The sequence below is a fragment of the Haemaphysalis longicornis genome, unplaced genomic scaffold (genome assembly GCF_048455015.1).
Source record: "Haemaphysalis longicornis isolate Haplotype H1 unplaced genomic scaffold, Haemaphysalis longicornis Haplotype H1 scaffold_1, whole genome shotgun sequence".
Taxonomy (NCBI): Eukaryota; Metazoa; Arthropoda; class Arachnida; order Ixodida; family Ixodidae; genus Haemaphysalis; species Haemaphysalis longicornis.
In genome coordinates this window covers 365,357,063-365,376,669 of record NW_027526203.1, presented here as the reverse complement: position 1 = coordinate 365,376,669, position 19,607 = coordinate 365,357,063, and the positions used below count along the sequence as shown (strand labels likewise).

At 49.2% G+C, this 19,607-nt stretch overlaps 1 protein-coding gene across 1 annotated transcript in view; it reads left to right on the top strand.

The window, feature by feature from the left end:
* Positions 1 to 1,110: 1,110 nt before the first annotated feature.
* The window catches only part of LOC144155048 (PH domain leucine-rich repeat-containing protein phosphatase 2-like), a 56,711-nt gene continuing 38,214 nt past the window's right edge, over positions 1,111 to 19,607 (top strand). The window contains exon 1 of the mRNA XM_077686264.1: positions 1,111 to 2,016. Coding sequence (XP_077542390.1) covers positions 1,664 to 2,016 — 353 coding nt within the window. The 5' untranslated portion in view covers positions 1,111 to 1,663. The remainder of the gene's footprint in view (positions 2,017 to 19,607) is intronic.

The following is a 19,607-nucleotide window of genomic DNA, read 5'->3' as shown; positions in this document are numbered from 1 at the left end:
GTATGTATGTATGTATGTATGTATGTATGTATGTATGTATGTATGTATGTATGTATGTATGTATGAATGTATGTATGTATGTATGTATGTATGTATGTATGTATGTATGTATGTATGTATGTATGTATGTAACGGACAGGGGCGTAGCCAGGGATGGGAGCATTGGCGGGAAGGGCAAATTAATACGAGGCCAGAGAACAGACCAACTCGCCCAAGCTTCCGCTCTTGCAGGGATGGGAGGTTGTTTCGGTGTCAGAACACCCCCCGAAATTTATGCATGCAGAAGGATGACACATATTGTTTGGGCGTCTGGCGCAGCCTCTCTTTCTTTTCGTTATTTTTTTATTTTCCCGGTGGCGCATAACACCCCCCGAAATATATTTCTGGCTACGCCACTGGTCACAAGTGCTTCACCGCCAGATGATGTGGTCCGCCTGCAGCTGCGGAGCCCAGTGTACGCTTTGCAGGTATCGGGTCCTGCAAGGTCGATCCACGTGCTTTAAAGCGAGGCTTTATATGGCTGGGCGAAAGGAAAATCTGGCGGGAAAAAACACATCCGACGTAACGCCATGTCCATGCGCGCAAAAATCAGGTTGGAAAGGGTTTGAAAGAAAGGGCCCGATAGGGATTGGCTGGGTTTATAGATGACGTAGCAACTCTCTCGCATCTGCGGAGACTTCTCCTCCAGGAGTATATAATACTGCCGATGCAAATTTACTGGCATATAGTTTGGGTGTACTTTACCTCTCTACGATACTACTACGGAAGTCGCTCGTATGCGTTCCCTGGCTGGGTCATCTTCGTTCAATTCTCCTATCCGAACATCAAGTCCCTGTGATTTGCTTTGCAAACTCTAATTTATCGCACCCTACGTTCCTGAGGACAAAACAGAAAGCACGTAGTTTCAAATGCCCCTTCTCACTTTTACTGCTTGTAAGGGACACGGCGATGCATGGTACCAACTTTCTGGTTTACTTACTGCGTGATTTTTTTATAGCGTCTTATCAGGGCCACCACGTGGGGGCATGCCTCTGTCGCGCGCATCACGCCCGTCACGCGTCAGTGCCGACCGCGTGCGCGCTTGAAACCAACGGTTAGCGGTACGCTCCGGTCTCGGCGCCGGGAAGAAAAAAAGTGGCCCCCCTCGATAAGCGAACGTGGTGCACCCCGGTGCTTCTTCCCACGGTGGCTGGAGCGAAAACGAAAGAAGAACCGCAATCAAAACACGGACGCCGCTCGAGCACAGGCGGGGAAGGGGGGTAAGGTGCACAGGCGAAGCCGGCCGCCCCGCCCTGTTGATGGAGCGCTGGTCCTTTCTTCTTGCTGCAGGTTCGCTTGGCTTCATTCTGGGGCGTCTGGCAAGAAGGAGCCGCGAGCGCGACGGAGCCGGCCCTCCATTGGCTGGCGAGGAGGCTGAGCGGTCCCCGCGTCGGAGGGGGTCCTTTGTACGCGCCAGAGATCGTCCACCTTGAACGGGGTCTGGCAGATGGTGCAGTCTCCCTCCGGAGTTCCGCTCGGTCACAGGCGCCAGGTGCCCCTCCTCCTCCTCCGCTACCGGAAGCGCACGCAGCGTGACCACGGTTGGAACCCCCCGGCATGGCTCGCCCGACACGGGCCGCTTTGACGCGCGCGGGACCAGGGCTCTGAGAAGAGCGGCTACAGCATGACGGCTTCGTCGGAGTCAAACGAGTCCGAGGCCGGCTCGGACACGGGCTTCGAGACCGGCTCTGACCCTCCTTCGGTTGACAACCGGGACACTCCGCGCACTTCGCCGTCTCCCGATGTGGCCAAGGAGGATGTGCCACCCACGGGACAAGTGCTTGACTTGCGCCACCGGAACCTCGAGAGCCTCGTGGTTCGTGGGGCCTTCTCGGAGACCCTGGAACGCCTCAATGTGGCCGACTGCGGTTTACACAAGGCACCCGAAAGTGTTTGGGATGCCACCGGCCTTGTAGTGTTCAACGCCGCATCCAACTACCTTCAGGAGATTCCGGCCGACGTGTCCCGCCTGCACAGGTAAGCCCCTCCCCTCATTCCAATCAGCGGCTGTCGCGCCCATGACGGGGGGGAAAATATCCACCTCAGACGGCAAGTCAACACTTTAGCAGGCGGAACTCGTCAGAGACTCGGCGAACACGCTCCTCCTGCAGCAAGTTTGACAGGCCGTCGCCCACACACCTGTTTCATTGCCTGAAGTGCATGCAGTCGCACGTTGTAACGTAATTTGATTTCAAAAAGGGTAATTGAATGCTAGTGTGACTGCTTATGGTCGTTAAAGTACGTCTGTAAAACAACGTACGTCTCTTATGGCACGTCACTAGCGAAATCATATCTGTACTGACCCGGTCAGACACCTCTCGGTTTCTCACACGTTGTTGACATCCACTGTCTTTACAAGGAGCTCCAACTATGCGTGTCCTACCTACTGCGCAACTGCAGCACAAAGAATGTCGCTGCAATTGGCGCATCCTTTTGTATGTATTACGCACGGGTAGCGACGAAGAGGACGCTGTTGGCCTATATCCACGTAGCCGGTCTTTTTGTGTTCATCTATGCAGTGCCTTTCCTTTCATGAAAATTTATTCATTGCCATCCTCTTACACCCCGTGGCACATTAAACGTTAACAAAGATGACGCTCCCAGCGCCGAAGCAATGCATGTTGTGGCTCCGGTTCGAGCCGTGAGGGAGGAGTCGCGAGACTCGTGCCTCACGACTTGAGATCTACTTCAAGTTTTCTGCACGCGAATGGACCCTCTCGAATAATTCCACCTACCAACCTAAATATAGATTCGCTATAAAAGGAAGTAAGACCACCGAAGGAAAAATACTATATAGTTCAGCCGACGAGATTTGCCTAAAACAAGTTGTCGTTATGACACGTAGCCTTCAGTCTGAGCCCTTCCTTGAAAACAACTGCGTGTCAGAACGTCAGCGACGTGTTCGCGGTATAGTTACCGGTAAAACTGAATATAAAAATCCTTTGCTTCCTTAAAAGAACTACAATTCCGTTGTGGAGGGCCAAAACGCAAGTATAACGCCTTGTCATTCCAGCAAATAAAACGTACTGCATTTACAGGCAGCTGCACGTCTATGCTTCTCGGTGAACATTCTCTCAGCAACAGAATATGGGTGACACTAATATATGCGGCCCATTCTCTCCTCGTACAACCGAACTTCGGAGATTGTAACGAGTCTCGACAGTGCAGGTAGTTTTTTTTTTTTTCAAGAAAATTTGCGTATCTGCTTGAGAACTGGCGGCGACGCTGCTATTTCTTTTTCTTTTGGTAATGACAGGAATGGTTCCGATCGGCTTTTTTTTTTTTGCTTTTTAGCCTTTAAATACCACCGCAAGTTTTTTGCTCGAACAGTGGCACCGTACTTCGGCAAAGAGATATTGTTAAATGGTCACATGCTTCGCGTTACTGCTCGCTCTTGGTTTCGCTAAAAAGGTGCAAGTTGCTTGCACAGGATTTGCAAGACTGCGATAGCTGCTCGGTATTTTATTATCCCCAGTGCATAGAACTGATTGATTGATTGTGGGGTTTAACGCACCTAAGCTACGCCTGGGCTATGAGGCGCGCCGTAGAGGAGGGCTCCGGAATAGTTTTGACCACCCGGGGATCTTTAATGTGCGCCCATATCTCGGCACACGGACGTTTTCGCTTTGCGCCTCCATCACAAAAGCAGCCACCGCGGCCGGGATGGAAGCCGCATTCGTGGGCACAGCAGCAGTGCATAGTACTGGGATCTGTGATCTGCGAGGTAACTTTATACGCGCTGTAACGCAGATAAACTCACGAAGGTCATGTCCATGTATTATTCCCCTGGCCTTGTTGACTAGGCTCAGGTATACGAACCACGGGCTCTTTGCTTCAGGAAACGTCAACATTAAAGACGCCTACGACGGTCAAGGACATTGCGCTGTATGGCTGCTATGGGACGGCGCAGACGAGCTTCTCTTAAATTTTCAGAGGACGTCGGTAACCAGTAGGCGCAAGCGAAGGTGATTACATCGAGTGCACGAAACACACGCGTGTCCAAGTGCCAGTGCTGCGAAGCGAACCTGTCACGTACCGTAGGCGATTACATCGAGTGCACGAAGCGTGCGAGCGTCCCTGTATCTGAGATGTGATGCGCACCCGTCACGTACTCCATAAAACGCCCCCCCCCCCCCCCCCGACTATGCCCCCGACTACTACCTGGAGTCACGTGACTAGATAAGGGACCTTATTACAAGCGCCCTCGTTGGCACCTCCTGCCGCAAAACGCGGCTTTTCGCTCCCGCGGCACGCAGCGCGGTCGTTTGCTTGGGCGATGAAAGCGATGCCTACTACGACAGTCCACTGACGGAAGTAAAGACATCGTCAAATCAACCACTTCTGCACAAAGAAAAGGCCATCGCGCTGCCTCGTATACTTAACCGGGGAAAAAGTAGCGCGCTCCAATATGACCACCATCTCTGATAGCCGCTGGTAAAGGGGCACACAAGTGAACAAGCCGATATCTTATTTGTGGCGTCATTACGCAGTGTAACTCTGTCATTCATTATTTGACCATTAATCGAAAGTCTAGAGCCTCAGCTAATCTACTACTGGGCGGCACCGGGAAGAAAAAAAGTGGCCCCTCTCGATAAGCGAACGTGGTGCACCCCGATGCTTCTTCCCACGGTGGGTGGAGCGAAAACGAAGGAAGAACCGCAGCCAAAACACGGACGCCGCTCGAACACAGGCGGGGAAAGGGGGTAAGGTGCACATGCCCCCAACTACAGCAATGATGTCACACTTGTTTGCATTGTGTTTGCTTGCTATTTCAATATCACCTTCAAAATTTTCATTTTCGGCAATTTCGAGCTCTAAATCGGTAATACGAGTTAAATGTGCTAGTAGTTTACTAAATTTAGCCACATGGTCTTGCCAATGAATTACCGTCACAGCCGACGTCAGCAGATCGGCGGAGAGGATGACGTGGCGAAAATGGCACTTCTCGCCAAGAAATGCGCGTAAAATTGACCGGAAAGTCTTGAGAACATGTCCTGGGCTTTCTGGAGTTTTGTCTTGTAATTAGATAACGTTCACCGCTCCCTTCAGTGCCCCTTTATCTTAGACGGTGATCGGCGGAAGCGCACAGTGTTACTGTAACATTTTTCGTCATGTACGACGGCTTTTTATCCAGTCGGGGTTGGTCGAATCCGTCCGTTTTTCACTTGTGGGCTTGGGAGGGAAGGGGGAGGCTCACCCACCGCGCGTTTGTTTTCACGAACGGCAACATTTTTTCCCCGTTTGGTGAAGGTCCTATACGGATTTTGCTCCAAATCGACATACTCGGCTCAATTGGCAAGACTTGAAGCCTTACTGAACAACTGGAAAGCAAACTCAGGTCGACTCAACGGGCTATTGGACGAAGAATGATAGGAGTAACGCTTAGGGCCAGGAAACGAGCTTCCTGGATCAGGGAACAAACTCCAGTTCTGTAGTTTAAATCAAGTCCAAATAAAAGAAAAAAGAAATGAACTTGGGCTGGCAATGTAGTGAGGCGAAATGACAACCCGTAGACCACCAGGGTGACAGAGTGGATATCGAGAGACGGGTCTAGAAGAAGCGGACGGCCAATAACTCGATTATGAGACGAAATAAGGAAGTTCGGTGTGAAAGAATGGGCTCGAGCAGCGCAGTACAGGAGCGGTTGGAGGTCAGATGGAGAGGCCTTCATCACGCAGTCTACCTTGGGAGGCTGTTGATGATGCTGATGATGATGATGAACGGAGCTCCGCTTCTACACACGTATAGAATAACAGCACGAGACCCGCTTGAGTGAACGCTTGTTTTCCTATGCATTAACTGAAAAAAGGAGCAACATGGCTGCAATGTCCCGATACAAGTCCAACAGCTATGCCACCTTAGTAAAGCACCGCAAATTATCGTTCGCAGACATGCACAGTGCGCAACATACTTGTCTATAACAACGAGTTCTACTTACAATACAATACAATATAATACGTTTATTTCATCATCATTACATGATGACAGGGGCCCGCAGTAAAAGCTGCAAAAGCTCAAAAGAAAGCTCCAGTAAACGCTCCAAAAAACAGCTTGACTGAAGCTGCCGACCCCTAACTTGGCGAACAGCAACGATCAAGATGAGAAAAAGAAAATACAACCAAATGTACATAACACCAATACACAGGAACACTGGGATAGCATTTCTAAGCCTTGTTACAACCTACTACGGAAAAGTAAAAGAAAAAAAACACGAAAAAAGAAGATGCACAGTGGAACAAAAAGTTAGGAATAAAAAGCTGCAATGGTTTGTATTTGAAAAAAAAGGACAGAAGACATTCAAACGAAGTACACTTTTTCAAAGTACACTTTGAGTACACTTTTTCAAAGTACACATATTCAAAGGAAGTACACAAAGGAAGTACACAAAGAGATAACATAAATTATGAAAGAAAAAATGATAACTCTCTATTTGTGAATCTTTCAAGGGGTGTGTTTTTAGCTGCGAAGCTATTGAGCAGTCGCGGAAGCGTGCCATAACTTGTTCGGTATGTTTGAACGTTATATGTATCTGTATTTCTTGTTCTGCTTATATGTTTTCGCGGCTCTAGCAAAGCAATCTTACTTCTACCGGCTACAAGTGAAAAGTGCTGACAAACTATTCTAACAAATGGGGGACTGTAGTAGTCGGCTTAGACCTGACATTAGTGAGTAGTACGTGCTAGATTACATTGGGCCAAGGCAGCCGAAGGTCTCAAGAACAAAAAGCTGTGTTACATACAAGTGTGTTGCGCGCTTTAATACCTCCGTCAAGACGTATGCCCAAACCCACGAACCCATTTTCAGTGAGATAAAGAGAGAAATAACTTTTATACACATAAAGGAGTAGGCCGTGGTGGGCGCAACAACCCTGAGGGTTGCGACGACTTCAGCCGCTCGAGTCACGAGCTTCTTCTGGAGTTAGGGGCCCGAGCGGCCCAAAGCCTCCATCCCTTGGCCAGGGGAATTAATGCGAGGGAACAATGCAAAACAATAGTATAGTTGTAAAATTGACCGAACGAATTTGAACAGATGAGGTCAGATGAATGATTTTTCCATCTTGCTGAAGCGGTTGCCGACATTTAGTCGCCAAACAACCTGGAAGCTCTGAGACGTACACGTTGCATAGAGGGATAAATGCCTGGACATTGCCGCCCTAAATATTCTCTTTCCCCGCCTATCAGGATTGGTTAGGATGTAAAAGTCGGCGTTTGCATTTATGCGTGCAGAGGCCGATATGAAAAGCGCTCGCTTCTGGCCGCCAACGCGTAACGAATGCCGCTTCGTCCTCCCGCCCAGGCCTCCACGGACAGGTTATGCAAAACACCGTTGAAACTGGCCATCCGCGAGGTCGGTGCGGTGTACAGTGGAACGCTTCGTAAACGGCGCCACAACGTGCCGACACGCGGCGCGAAGGGCTCGCACCGAGGCCGCCAAATAAAGGTCCCCGTTCGGTGGCTCACGCGTCTGCTTCGCGTGACACTCTCCCGTGCTCGAACACGGTCCCGTGCTCGAACACGGTCCCGTCCTAACTTATGAACATCCTGCGTTTCTTGCAGACAAACTTAGCGTCTCGCGTTGTTGGCGAAATTTAAATTCCCGCGCTACCTGAGGCACGATTCCATCGCGCAGGGTCACGGCGGGAAAACCGCTCATGGGCCCGTCTTCCGATACGGTTCACAGGCGGCAGAGGAGGTGTGGCGGTTGCGTTGCACTCTCCCAGCGATCCGCGAACCTTCACGAACTCGCGCAAATACCCCATCCTCTTTCCGCATGGCGTAGAGTGAAAGCCATAAGCGGAAATGGAGGGGGGAAAAGAGGATTATGTAGCGGAAGGCAGGTGAGTCGGCGGACAAAAACAACAAAAAAACAACAGAAATCGAGTCAGGCCGCGGAAGGGAAAAAAAAACTGACCTTCAAATTGCTCCCAGACGAGTGCAGCGCACTCGTGTGTGCTAGCCGGGCGCACTATGCGTACACACAAACTCGCGTACATCGGCGAGCGCCGTTGCACGTAATGGACGCCTGCGAGGCGGCGCAGACGTATACCGCAGCCCTGAGCGCACGTCCGTGCCGGGCTGTGGTCACGCAGAGTGCAGCAGGATTCACGGTTGGCGGCTGCGACAACCGCCTAGCCCCCCTTGCTTCTTTCCTTCTATTTTACTTCACTCCATCTGTCCGCGTCTTTACTTGGCTTTTTTTTTTTTTCCTGCGCCTCTCGAGCGCTTCTTCCCATGTGCCCTTCGGCCCCTGGGAATAGAAAAGTCACGACGACAACAGCGCTGCGTGGTGTGCATGCGTGCGGCGTGCGGCGTGCAGCGGGAAAACGAATGCACGCCTCGGCTCAAATCCAGCTTTGGACCGTAAATAATCACCCGGGACTCTCGCCGCGTATGCCAGCTAGTCGCCACAACGGTGGTGTAGCATCAGCGCTAGGAGAAGAACAGCAGCCTCTTCCACCGCCGACGTTCGTCCTTTCCTGCACGCCCGTCGGCTGCGGTGCTGTGCAAGAACACCGCGCTTCCGAAAGGCCGTACACCTTGAGCACAGCAAAACAGAGGTGCGGAGGTAACAGGAAAACGGGGTGTGCTGAGCGTGGCGTAATATGCGCCGTGTTAGGCTCCAATCTGCGCGACCGCCACTGAGCGGGAAAACAGAGTTCGACTTTGGTCGGAACAGCTCACACGCGCGCACGGGGAAGGTTTCCGCCCATTTTTTGCGAACAATGTACACCGAGTAGCTTGCTTATGCATTAAATGAGTTGTAGGATCGATGTAAGCTATTTCGAGGTGTCATCTTTTCGGAGGAGAGGACGAAAGGTACCTTCCTCTTCCCATTTAGCGGCTCCGCTGTACAATCGACCGTTATCTGACAGGGAGGCGCGATAGAGAGCAGCAGAAGGCCGCTCAGGGAAGTACCTCTTCCCGACCTAGTTACAGGGGCCTACTAGTATGCCGCCTTTGCAGTTCCCAAAAGGCTAAAGCGATTTTCTTCTTTTTTTAACGAATTGTAACCGAATCGTGAAATTAGTGAAATTTGGTTACATAAAATTACATCGCACAATAGTTTTGTGGCTTCAGGGGAAACCCTGGTCCTGATGTTACTGGGAATATCCCGTCAAGTCGAAACACAGTCTTTTTTCCGTTCTACAAAAGGTGCAGGGACTCCATTATGTCTGCAGAGGCTGTAGGCTCTTATATCAATTAATTATTTCTTATTTCGGACAGTAACTAAAGCAAACTGCGGCAATGTAGTACAGCGCATACGCGCCTAGGCATTAATACACTAAATCGAGTATTCTTATCGGAGCACTGTATAACACAAACGGACAACAGGCACGTTTGGAAAATGAATAAAGGTAGTGTGCTAAGATGAATAATAACTTACGGGCAAGGCAACAAGGTATATGTCCAAGTCTACGTGTGAAACGATCTCCGCTAGCTTTGGATGGACCGATGTCCAGCCAGCGGTGAGAACGACGAACTCTCGACATCGGTGCGTAATTTCGGCCCGGCTGAGGCAACAGCGCATCGATAAGAAAGCATTGTGAGAAGCGCCTGTCTCATTCCGAAAAGGAATTAGCTAGAAAAACGTCCTACTGACGGTTTCTGGAACATTTCTTTCTCTTCCGTTTCTCGGTCACTTACACTCACCCAGTGGACCCGAATGTTGGTAAGGGGGCGTTGTACTTTCTTTCTTTTCTTTTGAGAAACGAAATTCTTTTGAGAAACGAAAGGTAGAGGACATTTAAAAAGGCGTGCTTCAAGCCAACGATACTTATACGTGCATGGCTCTGGTTTCCGCTTTGAAGCGGGCATTTGTCTAAAGCACAAGTGAAGTGCTGATTGGCCATCGTTTATATTAGTGTGAACGACTGCGGATGATCGCTGCTTTCAGTGGCATAAAGGTGTTAATTGATATTACGAAAGACAAAATATGAGCAGCATTTATAAACATCGCATTACCTTTTCCACTGATTACTACGAAGTTCTGTAGAGCGTTCTCCAAAGTTTTCGCGTACAGTTGTAACGTTCAAGGTGATGCATTGTCTTGCGTTCGATATCACATTTAAGGGATGGCTCTGCTAAGTTATGAAGAGATGTAAGCCTTCAAGTGTGACTCTTAAGTGTTGCTGAATGCTAAATATCGTCTTTATAAAACGGTGTTACTAAGATTGATAAGCTTAAAACGGCGCTAATATGCATGAACGCGATGTTTTTCATACCTAATCTTAATTCCACATCTCCCCAGTATGTACGGATATTTGATGCGATATCTTTCCGTCACGAAATTTACAATGAAGGCACTTGCTCATCGCTAAAATATCAGCAAGAACGCTTTATTGTACGCAAAAAAATAATGTAGATGTTAATCAAATTTATAACAGAAATGGTCTAATTATAACTAGTATTCGCAGAGAATAATTAGATCGTTACTGTCAGAACACCATCTTAAGAAAAAGTACGATTGCAAAAAAAGCAAATATAGATAATCAAGCAGTAACACTGCGTAATATGCGCCCATTTTAGATTCAAAGTTCTTGAGAAAGTTAGAATGTGTGTCAATTTAAAAGAAAACCTAAATCGTTTTTCTTGTATTTCTAAACATCTTTTGAATTCTTGATCTGTCGAATTTAATTGTTCCTATTAATTTTGTATGATATTTCTCAGAAATTATCATGTTTTAATTCGTGCTTATTGGATGTTTTTGAAATAATATTTTTTATTTATTATGTACGGCCTTATGAGTTATCAAGGACGCAAAAATTTATTTACTTTTTATTATTATCTCGAATTAAGCTCCTTGCTTCAATGAGCCTAGTTCTTAGTGTTTCCCTCTATTGCGACGGGTGCATATCCCGAGGCGGTGGCCGTATCGAAAGGCATGCAGTGTCTGCTTCCTTCTCACTCGTCCTGTGAATTCCATTTTATTCTAATCTATTCTATTCCATTCTATTCTATTCTAGCCTACCCTACTGAATTTATATCCTTGTAACTGTGAAATATTATTCCACAATAAACAGCGAAAAAAGAATCGGAATAGCTTGTATAGAAAGAAATGGCAACAAGTACACGTTGAATTATTCTAAGTAAATTTACGGCTGAGCCTCGCGCTAGATTTGCCTAACTGTAAAGCTAGCTTTACCGCACCTGTTTATCTTAAACGTCGCGCCAATTTGTGTACTCAGTATTTATTGGTTTATTTATAGATTCTGTGATATATATTCAAATTCGTACAGGGCGTGCATACATTACATTCTCATTGTTGATTTGATTGATTGTTTGAGTTATTGTAGGGTTTAAGGCGCCGACGCAACGCAGGCGATGAGGCCCGCCGTAGTGGAGGGCTCTGGATTAATTTTGACCACCTGGGGATCTTTAACATGCACCGAAATCTCGTACACACGGGCGTTTTTGCTTTTCGCCTCAATCAGAAAAGCGGCCGCCGGGGCCGGGAATCGAACCCGCGTCCTCATGCTCAGCAGCGCAACGCTTTAGCCACTGAGCCACCGCGGCGGGTAACATTCTCATTGCTTCATAAAATTATATGCAAAAGCAGAGGGGACATTCGGACGGGTGAATAAGAGCACCAATCAAAGCAAGCGCTACCGAAATAATGACGATGATTTTTGTTGTATATTTTCAAGGCAATTCGATATGTGCAAAATATAAACACTTGAAACAGTTCTTTTTTTTTTTTCAGAAAATGTTGTGTAATCTTGAAAGAGTGCTGTTTTCTTGTGGTATAATATGCGAAAATACGAAATGATATTGCTAAGAAATGAGTCTCAGTTGTATGAAGGTTATGCATACTATCTCACAGAGCTTAAGGGGCTTGGCTCCCGCGCAACCGCTGTTTGGCTTCAGAAGAAGGCGGCCCCGTCTTTCGAAACATTGCCTGACTCAAAGCCTGCGAGGTCAGTTCACCGGTTGTAATTTGTGCGTGTTCCACGGGCGAGAAATGAAAGAGCTTCTATCGAGGGCGTTCACTCATTACCGATACATTTTCCTTGGGCAGTGTACGGGTGCGCTTTGTCTCAGCGCCGGTAACCCCGCTTCCATATGTATCTCCCGGGACAAAACGTATAGACCTCTCGCAATCGTGCTCCCCCATCCATCTCAGCCACGTCGGGATGTAGAGGCGTAATACAGAGACACGCTATTGTTCTCGAGGAAAGCGAAGGTGGGACAAGTTGCGAAACTCGCAGTGCGAACAGCGCTGCGCATTGGAGGCGCCATATATCCCCACCAGCGCCTACCGTCCAGCGTGAAGGTATACCTGCCACGTGAACAATGCATACAGAATGTATCAAATCGGACTTCACAGGTGTTTTCAAAGAAGGTATTGTGGGGTAGTAGAATTAAAGTTTTTAAACCTACGTTGCTCTCCCAGGTAGACACTGAAAGTGCAAGGATAAATGCGTGGCTGTGAATCTTTAAAACTAGCAAATAGGAAGGGCAAAGCCTCAAGTGCGCCATTTTGCGGAAAACTGGAATTGTTGTTGCCCGGTACAGAAAATGCCAGCCGCTGTTAAGAAACAATATGAAATCCCATTTAGGGTCTCATGGGAACTGAAGCCGGGTCTTCAGAGTAGGATGCGGATGCGTTACCACAGAGCTACCCGGCACATTGCCAGCGGTGAAATGAGTCAGTGCACGCCGCGTTACAGGTGAACATGATGGCACTTGACTAGAACGGGTGTAGCTCAACCAGCGGAGAACTCTTATTGTGGGGAAGCTGCGGCGTGAAATGTCGCCAATATGCCTGTCGAATTAATTGACGCCACAAGACGAAGAAATGAAAGCGAAGAGAGAGAAGTAAACACTATCTAACTGTAAAGAAGTATTTGACAAGTATCGCCACGGGAAGCCATTATTGTTTCACCTTCAAATCACGTAGTGCAGACTTAAGTGCCCAGAGGAATTTTTTTTAATATTTTTTATGGTTTAGAGCACAAACTCAATAAGCGATGTTGTGGCATTCTAACAACCAAACCTCAGCCCATTGGGAAAAATCTGCAATTTGCTTTGTAGCTTGAGAAATGCGCGGTCAATGTTGTTTGTCAAATACACTGGCTTTGTGTCTTAAATGCTGAAGCAGGGGCGAGGTGCGTAGCGGGAGTTGAAACACCGTTGTATTTAATGGTCAACTTTGGCATCATTTGAAACCGCAAGCCGGGTTACTTTATCATTCACCATCAAGATCCACACCATACCGTTAGTAATATACGCCTTAAAATTTTCTGTTTCAAACACAAATAATGGAGGCGGGGAGGGGATTGCAGCTCCTGAAGTATTATCGATCTTCACGAGAAAACCTAGCATGTCCATCGTATACACTTGCCACGTCTGCTTTTTTTTTTTTTTTTTTCGCATTGAGTATGCGGGTGCATGGGTATAGACTCTAGGGGCTGCAGAGCCAGTAAAGGTATTCCTCCCCACGAATACTCAATTTCACTCAAAAGTTAACCGCATAAAAAGGCACACTAAAAGCACTTTACTTATGAGGCCACTGACGTCGAACGCTTTCGCTATGATCTGCCGGATCACACAGAGAGGATAATTCAAACGGAACCTGTCCATCACTCAGTTCATCTTGTCAGTGTGCAAGAGTATTCACCGGGTAGCAATCGCGCGCACAGTTCGAACACAATGGCTTGTCCAGGCCCGTGTCAACAAGAAAGCCCTGCAGAATTACACTCGTGTTTGCTGGGGAAGGAGGGGTGCCTTATGCTGCTCGGAGTTGTGGGCCACGGAGCAACTATACCTTATCCAGGGTGAAAGAATACCGATCTATAACGTAGCCATTCTCTATTGTATCGTGATCCGCTCCTCCGAATGCCTAGAGCAGGCTAGTAGATAGCGTGGCACGTCATCGTCACCAGGCCGACACGTACACATAGGAGAGATTGCGCGCTGTACAAAGCGGAAAAAGAAAGTGTCTGGAATTCGTATGCGTCGCTCAATGGAAGATGGACTGCATGCGTTGAGCTGTTGATGCGCTACGCTCAATCAACAATTGAGATCGGTGGTACTGTAAGCAGTGACTGTCCTACAACACCCGTATTAAACCATGCTTTTGGTCAACATTGGGCAGAATGTATCCCATCAAGTATTAGTGACGTTGAATTTCCCATTAATCGATAACTTGGCCGCAGCCAACACCCGAGCGTGTAACGAGGCATAGTCACCGTCATAGACCCTATAAACTAGGCATGACTGGAATGACTCTCCGAGCAGAGCCGAGAGCGCTTCGAGGTGCAGAAAATTTGACAGTTTGCAGCGAAAGTCGGGCTTGTGATTCGCGACTATTCGATGAAAAGATAGCGGACCGAGAGATGCAGTAATTGAACGCGCGCAAATAGCCGCGCCAACAATACCGAACTTTTAAGGCGTACGTGTTTAGTGTTAACCGGCCGCGTAGAGCGACGCGGTCAACGACAGCAATGAGTGAAGCGTTTCCCTCATGCATTGGGTCGGTTACGCTCGTATACAGAGTCGCTCTATACCTGGGTGCCTAAAAAACTTCGCTTTTCACCAGGCTCCTATAATCGAACCCTCAGCGAGTCGCTTACCGCTGTCGCTATGTCGAACGAATCTGCATTTTCAGGGCATACCGTCGGAAATTGGTATAGTGGTGAATGAGGGAAAAAAAAAAATGCGCCAGCAGAGAACTGTAATAAAAAGGAGTTGGAATATCCTCTGACTTTATTAAGCATTCTTCCCGCCAGAAATCTGTCGCCAAGACACACAAAGGAGGAAGAGCCTGTGAGAAAAAAAAAATATCACAAAAATTAAACGGGAAAAGGGAAAATTACAGGGAACAACGTACAACCGGAGTACGGGTATGCGGAGTATGCTTGTACTGGTCGACTAAACTAGTACGAAAAGCGATAAGAAAGCCAGAAGGAAGACGTTGATGTCCTAATTCCATTACCTTGTGTGTTTATTCAGTGCTGCAAGGTAGACTTATTCCGAACCGCTTTGCTCATACTCAACGGCATTTTTTCTGCGTCACTCTACTGATGCGCACCGTTCACGGGAAGTGTGCTAACAAGTACGAAAACAAGACGACTCTCCTCCTGTATAGAATATATGGTCTAGGAAAACATTTGCTAAGCCCTATGTATTTACCGCGGGCCTACGCACGTGTGGTATTTGAGGGAAGAGTATGTACGAAACGAGGTCACGTGTCATTGTTTGCCTTTGGAATCAGAAGCGTACGCGAAGCAAATTATTGCTAAGGGGAACGAGTATATATAGGCTGAAACGCGAGTTGTGCTCGAGTTTTCGGGCCTGGTTATAAAGCCTAGGAGGCAGAGGGAAAAAAATCACCGCGGCTTGTAGATTTAGGCTCTACTGGAAATAGGAACACCAGAAATGCGTGTACTTTCTGCTCTAGAACCACGCCCGCACATACATGACGTGAACGTTACAGATTCTACACTGGGGATTGGCAGAAAAATGGCAACGCCTATGCCTTACCAGTTTATCTCAAAGGCCATCGTCTCCAGGCCAATGCCTACGTACAGACATACAGCTCATGCCCACGATTGAGTTTTTGTTTTGTTTTGTTTTCTCGTTTTAAAGGTGCAACTTTATGGCGTACAGCACTAAATATTGTCCTCGGCGAATCCTTGTAATAATATAGCTGTGCCCCAACAGCCCCAGCAGTAGGTCATATACCCGTGGAACGATCATCTGTCAGGCTTTTTTTTTATTTATGAATGTCATTAGCCCGGAGGAACATCGCCTCCCTTCCCGCCACATCATTCCTCTCGTTTCACCTTGACCTGAAGGCCATGCTCGGTCACGGCAGTGGGACTCCTCCCGCTTAAACAACACGCCCCTTTTGAAAAAGGAGACTGACGGGTACTATTCTTAACAATTATGCTGTGCCCCACTTTCCACTGCCGCTTTTCAAGAACACGTAGATCTGAGACAATCGAGTGTTTGCCTTCTTGACAGGATCAAAAATGATCCGAGAGGCAGCGATTCGTCCTCCGATTTCCCCGAATCCTTGTCCAAAGGGAGCACGCGACAGACGAGAAATAGCGTCGCACAAGGGCGTTTCGGCGTTGCGGCCTGTCATCTGCATGAACGACCGTTGCCCACTTAGACCCGCGGCTACTGCGCACAGCAGCGCCTTCACTCGCGCACTGCCGAAGGGGCGTCGCGCTCGCTTTCGTGATGGGGGCGCTTTGTATACGCGCAACGCAGAGCAGCGCAAGAAACGCGGTCGGCGGCAGCCGCTTCGTCTTCGTGCTCGTTGACTCGACGGGGGTCTCATCCGTGGCTCTGCTCGCCGCCGCTTGACCTCGATGCTGGTGAAGTGGACGCGAGTGGTCCCGCTCGGCGCTATGCGGGGGCCTCGGCTGCAGGAGGCAACGACGTCGTTGGGACTTCGCATGTCGCAAGCCCCGCGAGTTCGCGACTCTCTTTCGCAAAACTAGATTGCCCGGCGACCCCGCAGTCCAGTCACACAGCGGTCGCGGCGCCCTTTGTCTCAGGTCGCCCAGCAATTTGCCGCTATAAAAAAAGGACGCTCGCAGGGATGAGGAGCAGCGGCGAGTGCCCGGCTGACCGTGGTGCAGCTTCCTGCGTGAGAGCGACACCAGAGAGTGCGCTCCATGCAGTGCCGCGGCGGCAGTTTCGCTAACAGCTGCAGCCATACGGGTATACGGTGAACGTGACAGCCATATTGCAGCGCGCTTTCTCCCACTGCGATTCAATTGGATGGCCGAACAAAAGGCGCAGCCGAGATATTCGTGATCGAGCCGCGCCCTCACCACGCCTATAGCTTGAATTCGAACGGAATCGCGTGCGAGCGCGCCCGCACCGCTCGCAGTGCGCGGCGACACCCGCATGGTCCGTAGCTCCGCGCTGCGCGCAACGCTTCTTTTAGTTAGCGCGAGCAAACAGTCGCGCGTGTACGCACGAGCGGTGACCCTGATGCATTCGCAGGGGCGTTTTCTCTCCTCCCGCCCGCCAGGACCACGGCTGCAGCTCGAAAATAGCCCAGGCGGCGGTCGTCCTTTCCTGGCTGCGGGGCATTGTTCTCGCGTAGTGAAGCAGCCGCGGCGTGCTCAAGATGGAGACAAATGTTCAGCGGCGCGCTAGATCCGCGCACTTGATACACGGCAGATCGGTGGCGGCGTCGTGAGCCATTCACGCTCCCGTTTTCTGCCCCGGGCCCTCTTCTGCCATCCTCGGCGTGCGCTCGAGAAGCCGGCCTCGGGCGGCCGTGCCCGGGACGGCGCATTAGCTCTGCACGCCTTTGAGGCGGAAAGGAGAGCGACTTCGCAAGCGCTCTCTATTTTTCCTCGCGACATCGCTGCGGGGTCAAGCCGAGCGCGTGCGTTCTTTTCCTTCGAGGTCCCGCGCTTGGTGCACTCGTCCACCTGGCAGTCGTGTGGCGGTTTCGCCATTCCCCTCCAATCGGTGCAGCTGGCGCGTTTTTTTCCGGTAGCAAGCGGCAACAAACGACGCCCGCTTCTTCCCAATTCTCACGCTCCCTGGCTGTAGAGGCAGCCATAATGGAGTTATTTGCCTTTCTCTGTCTATTTTCAGCCATGATGCCAGATATACGCGCCACCTAACCTTTCCTCTCTCCTCCCGAGCGATTTTTGAATCTTTCATTTGCGGGTAACCTGTTTTATACTGTCACGGTGCAATAACTGATCAGGGCCAGTACGACAACGGAAAGGAGGATGTTTTTGAATGAGCTTGTGTCTGATGTCTGGTAGCAGTCACACACACAAAGAACACGCGCTCACGAAGGAACACGTACTCGTCGTCTTCACGGCGTAGGCCGTGATAATTATGCCTGTCATCTCTATGACGATGATGAGGATGATGGAAAGCCACGCCAGAACGGCGCACGCCCGCTCTAGACGATTGGCGTGGCCAACAGAGAACGCTGCAACGGCGCCGTCTGCGCTATGTCGCGCATTGCACACGTAACAATACATTGACAGTTAAACCAAAAATCAAATCAGCAAAGGGCAATACTCGCGCTGCCCCATCGGCGAAGACTGAGCGCATCGACGCCCTATAAACTGAACCCGCGAAACGTACGTGATACCCGTCACGGCAGTCCACTGACCAAGTTTTCTGTGCGGGAGATCGGGAGACGCTCTCACGTGCAGCGGCGTTGTTGCACGTTCGCTAACACCGCGTTTGTCTCAAATTATTCCGGAGCTCTTAACACTATAATTTACCTTGAAGCCTGAGTAATTTTGCGGCACGCATGAAGTCTCGAATTTGTGTTTTACAATGTCTAGTGCAGTCGATTACAGGCATCCAATGTTTCTTAATTGTACATTAGGGAAACTCGCGTTTCAGTGCGCACACAAGGACAGAAAAAAAAAAACGGATGGTTTGGCTGCACAAACCACAAATATTGTACGAAAGCTGCATAGAAAGATTTCTACGAGCTGTCGAGGTATGTAGCACTTTGGTGGGCTCCAGAGCACACGCACAGGATTCAGAGTACGAGCACAGATTTTATGCTGTCGACCCTCGTAGTTCTCGCGCTCTAATAACAACAGGAACTGTCGTATATGCGGCGGAATATTGACGTTTCGCTTTGATATATTAACACGTGAACCAGTGCCCGCGGCTTGACGTACAATAAGTACAGTGAGTATTTTTTACTATGAGTACTGGTTGATGACTTTACAGCTCAAATCGTGACGTTAGAGCTAACGTCCCATGTTTGGGCTTAACGCTAGGTAACCTTCGAGTTAACCTTTGCGGCGTGCCAAGCTACGACATCATACTCATTGTACGCCGAGCTGCGGGTACGGGTTGACGACGTCAGACCTCAGACACTCTGAAGTAATCCCATGGTTCACCTTCAAATTATGGGGTTCAACGCACTGAAGCGATGAGGCACGCCGTAGTGGAGGGCTCCGGATTAACTCGACCAGCTGGGGATCTTTAACGGGTGCCGAAATTTCGACGCACGGGCTTTTGCGCTTTTCGCTCCATCTGCAAAACCACCACCGCGGCCAGAATCCAATCTGCGTCCAAGCCGTTGACAAAGCAAATTCGACAAATTACAGCAACGGGCATACAGTTTGACTCAAAAACGCGATCTGCACTGCGGCACTTTGCAATGGAGAACGCCATGCTTGCATTGCGCGATGCTACAGCGCAGAACGAACTTTTACGTCAAATAGTATGCTTGATATTGTCATTCACCAAAACTTTATTGTTGGCTGCATAAATTGGTCAACTGAATACATAATAGTAAAGCTAAACCACGGGATTATCTTGGACTGAAGCGGAACGTTAGGCCTAACATCTAGCCGCCGCATACCCGCGTTACTCCCCCCTCCCCGCCCTTCCCGTCTGCTGCGCATCAACTTTTGCGCGGGCGAAGAGAGGAAAAAAAAAAAAGAATACTCGAGGCACTTAAGTCTGTTGACGTGCTTGGCCGGCGAAACCATTATGGCTTCCCCTGGCGATGCTTACCAGTTTTCTTTACTGCTACATAGTGATTGCGTCTCTCTCTCCGCTTTCGTTTCCTCGTCTTTTAGCGTGAACTATTCTACTTTCATACTGGCG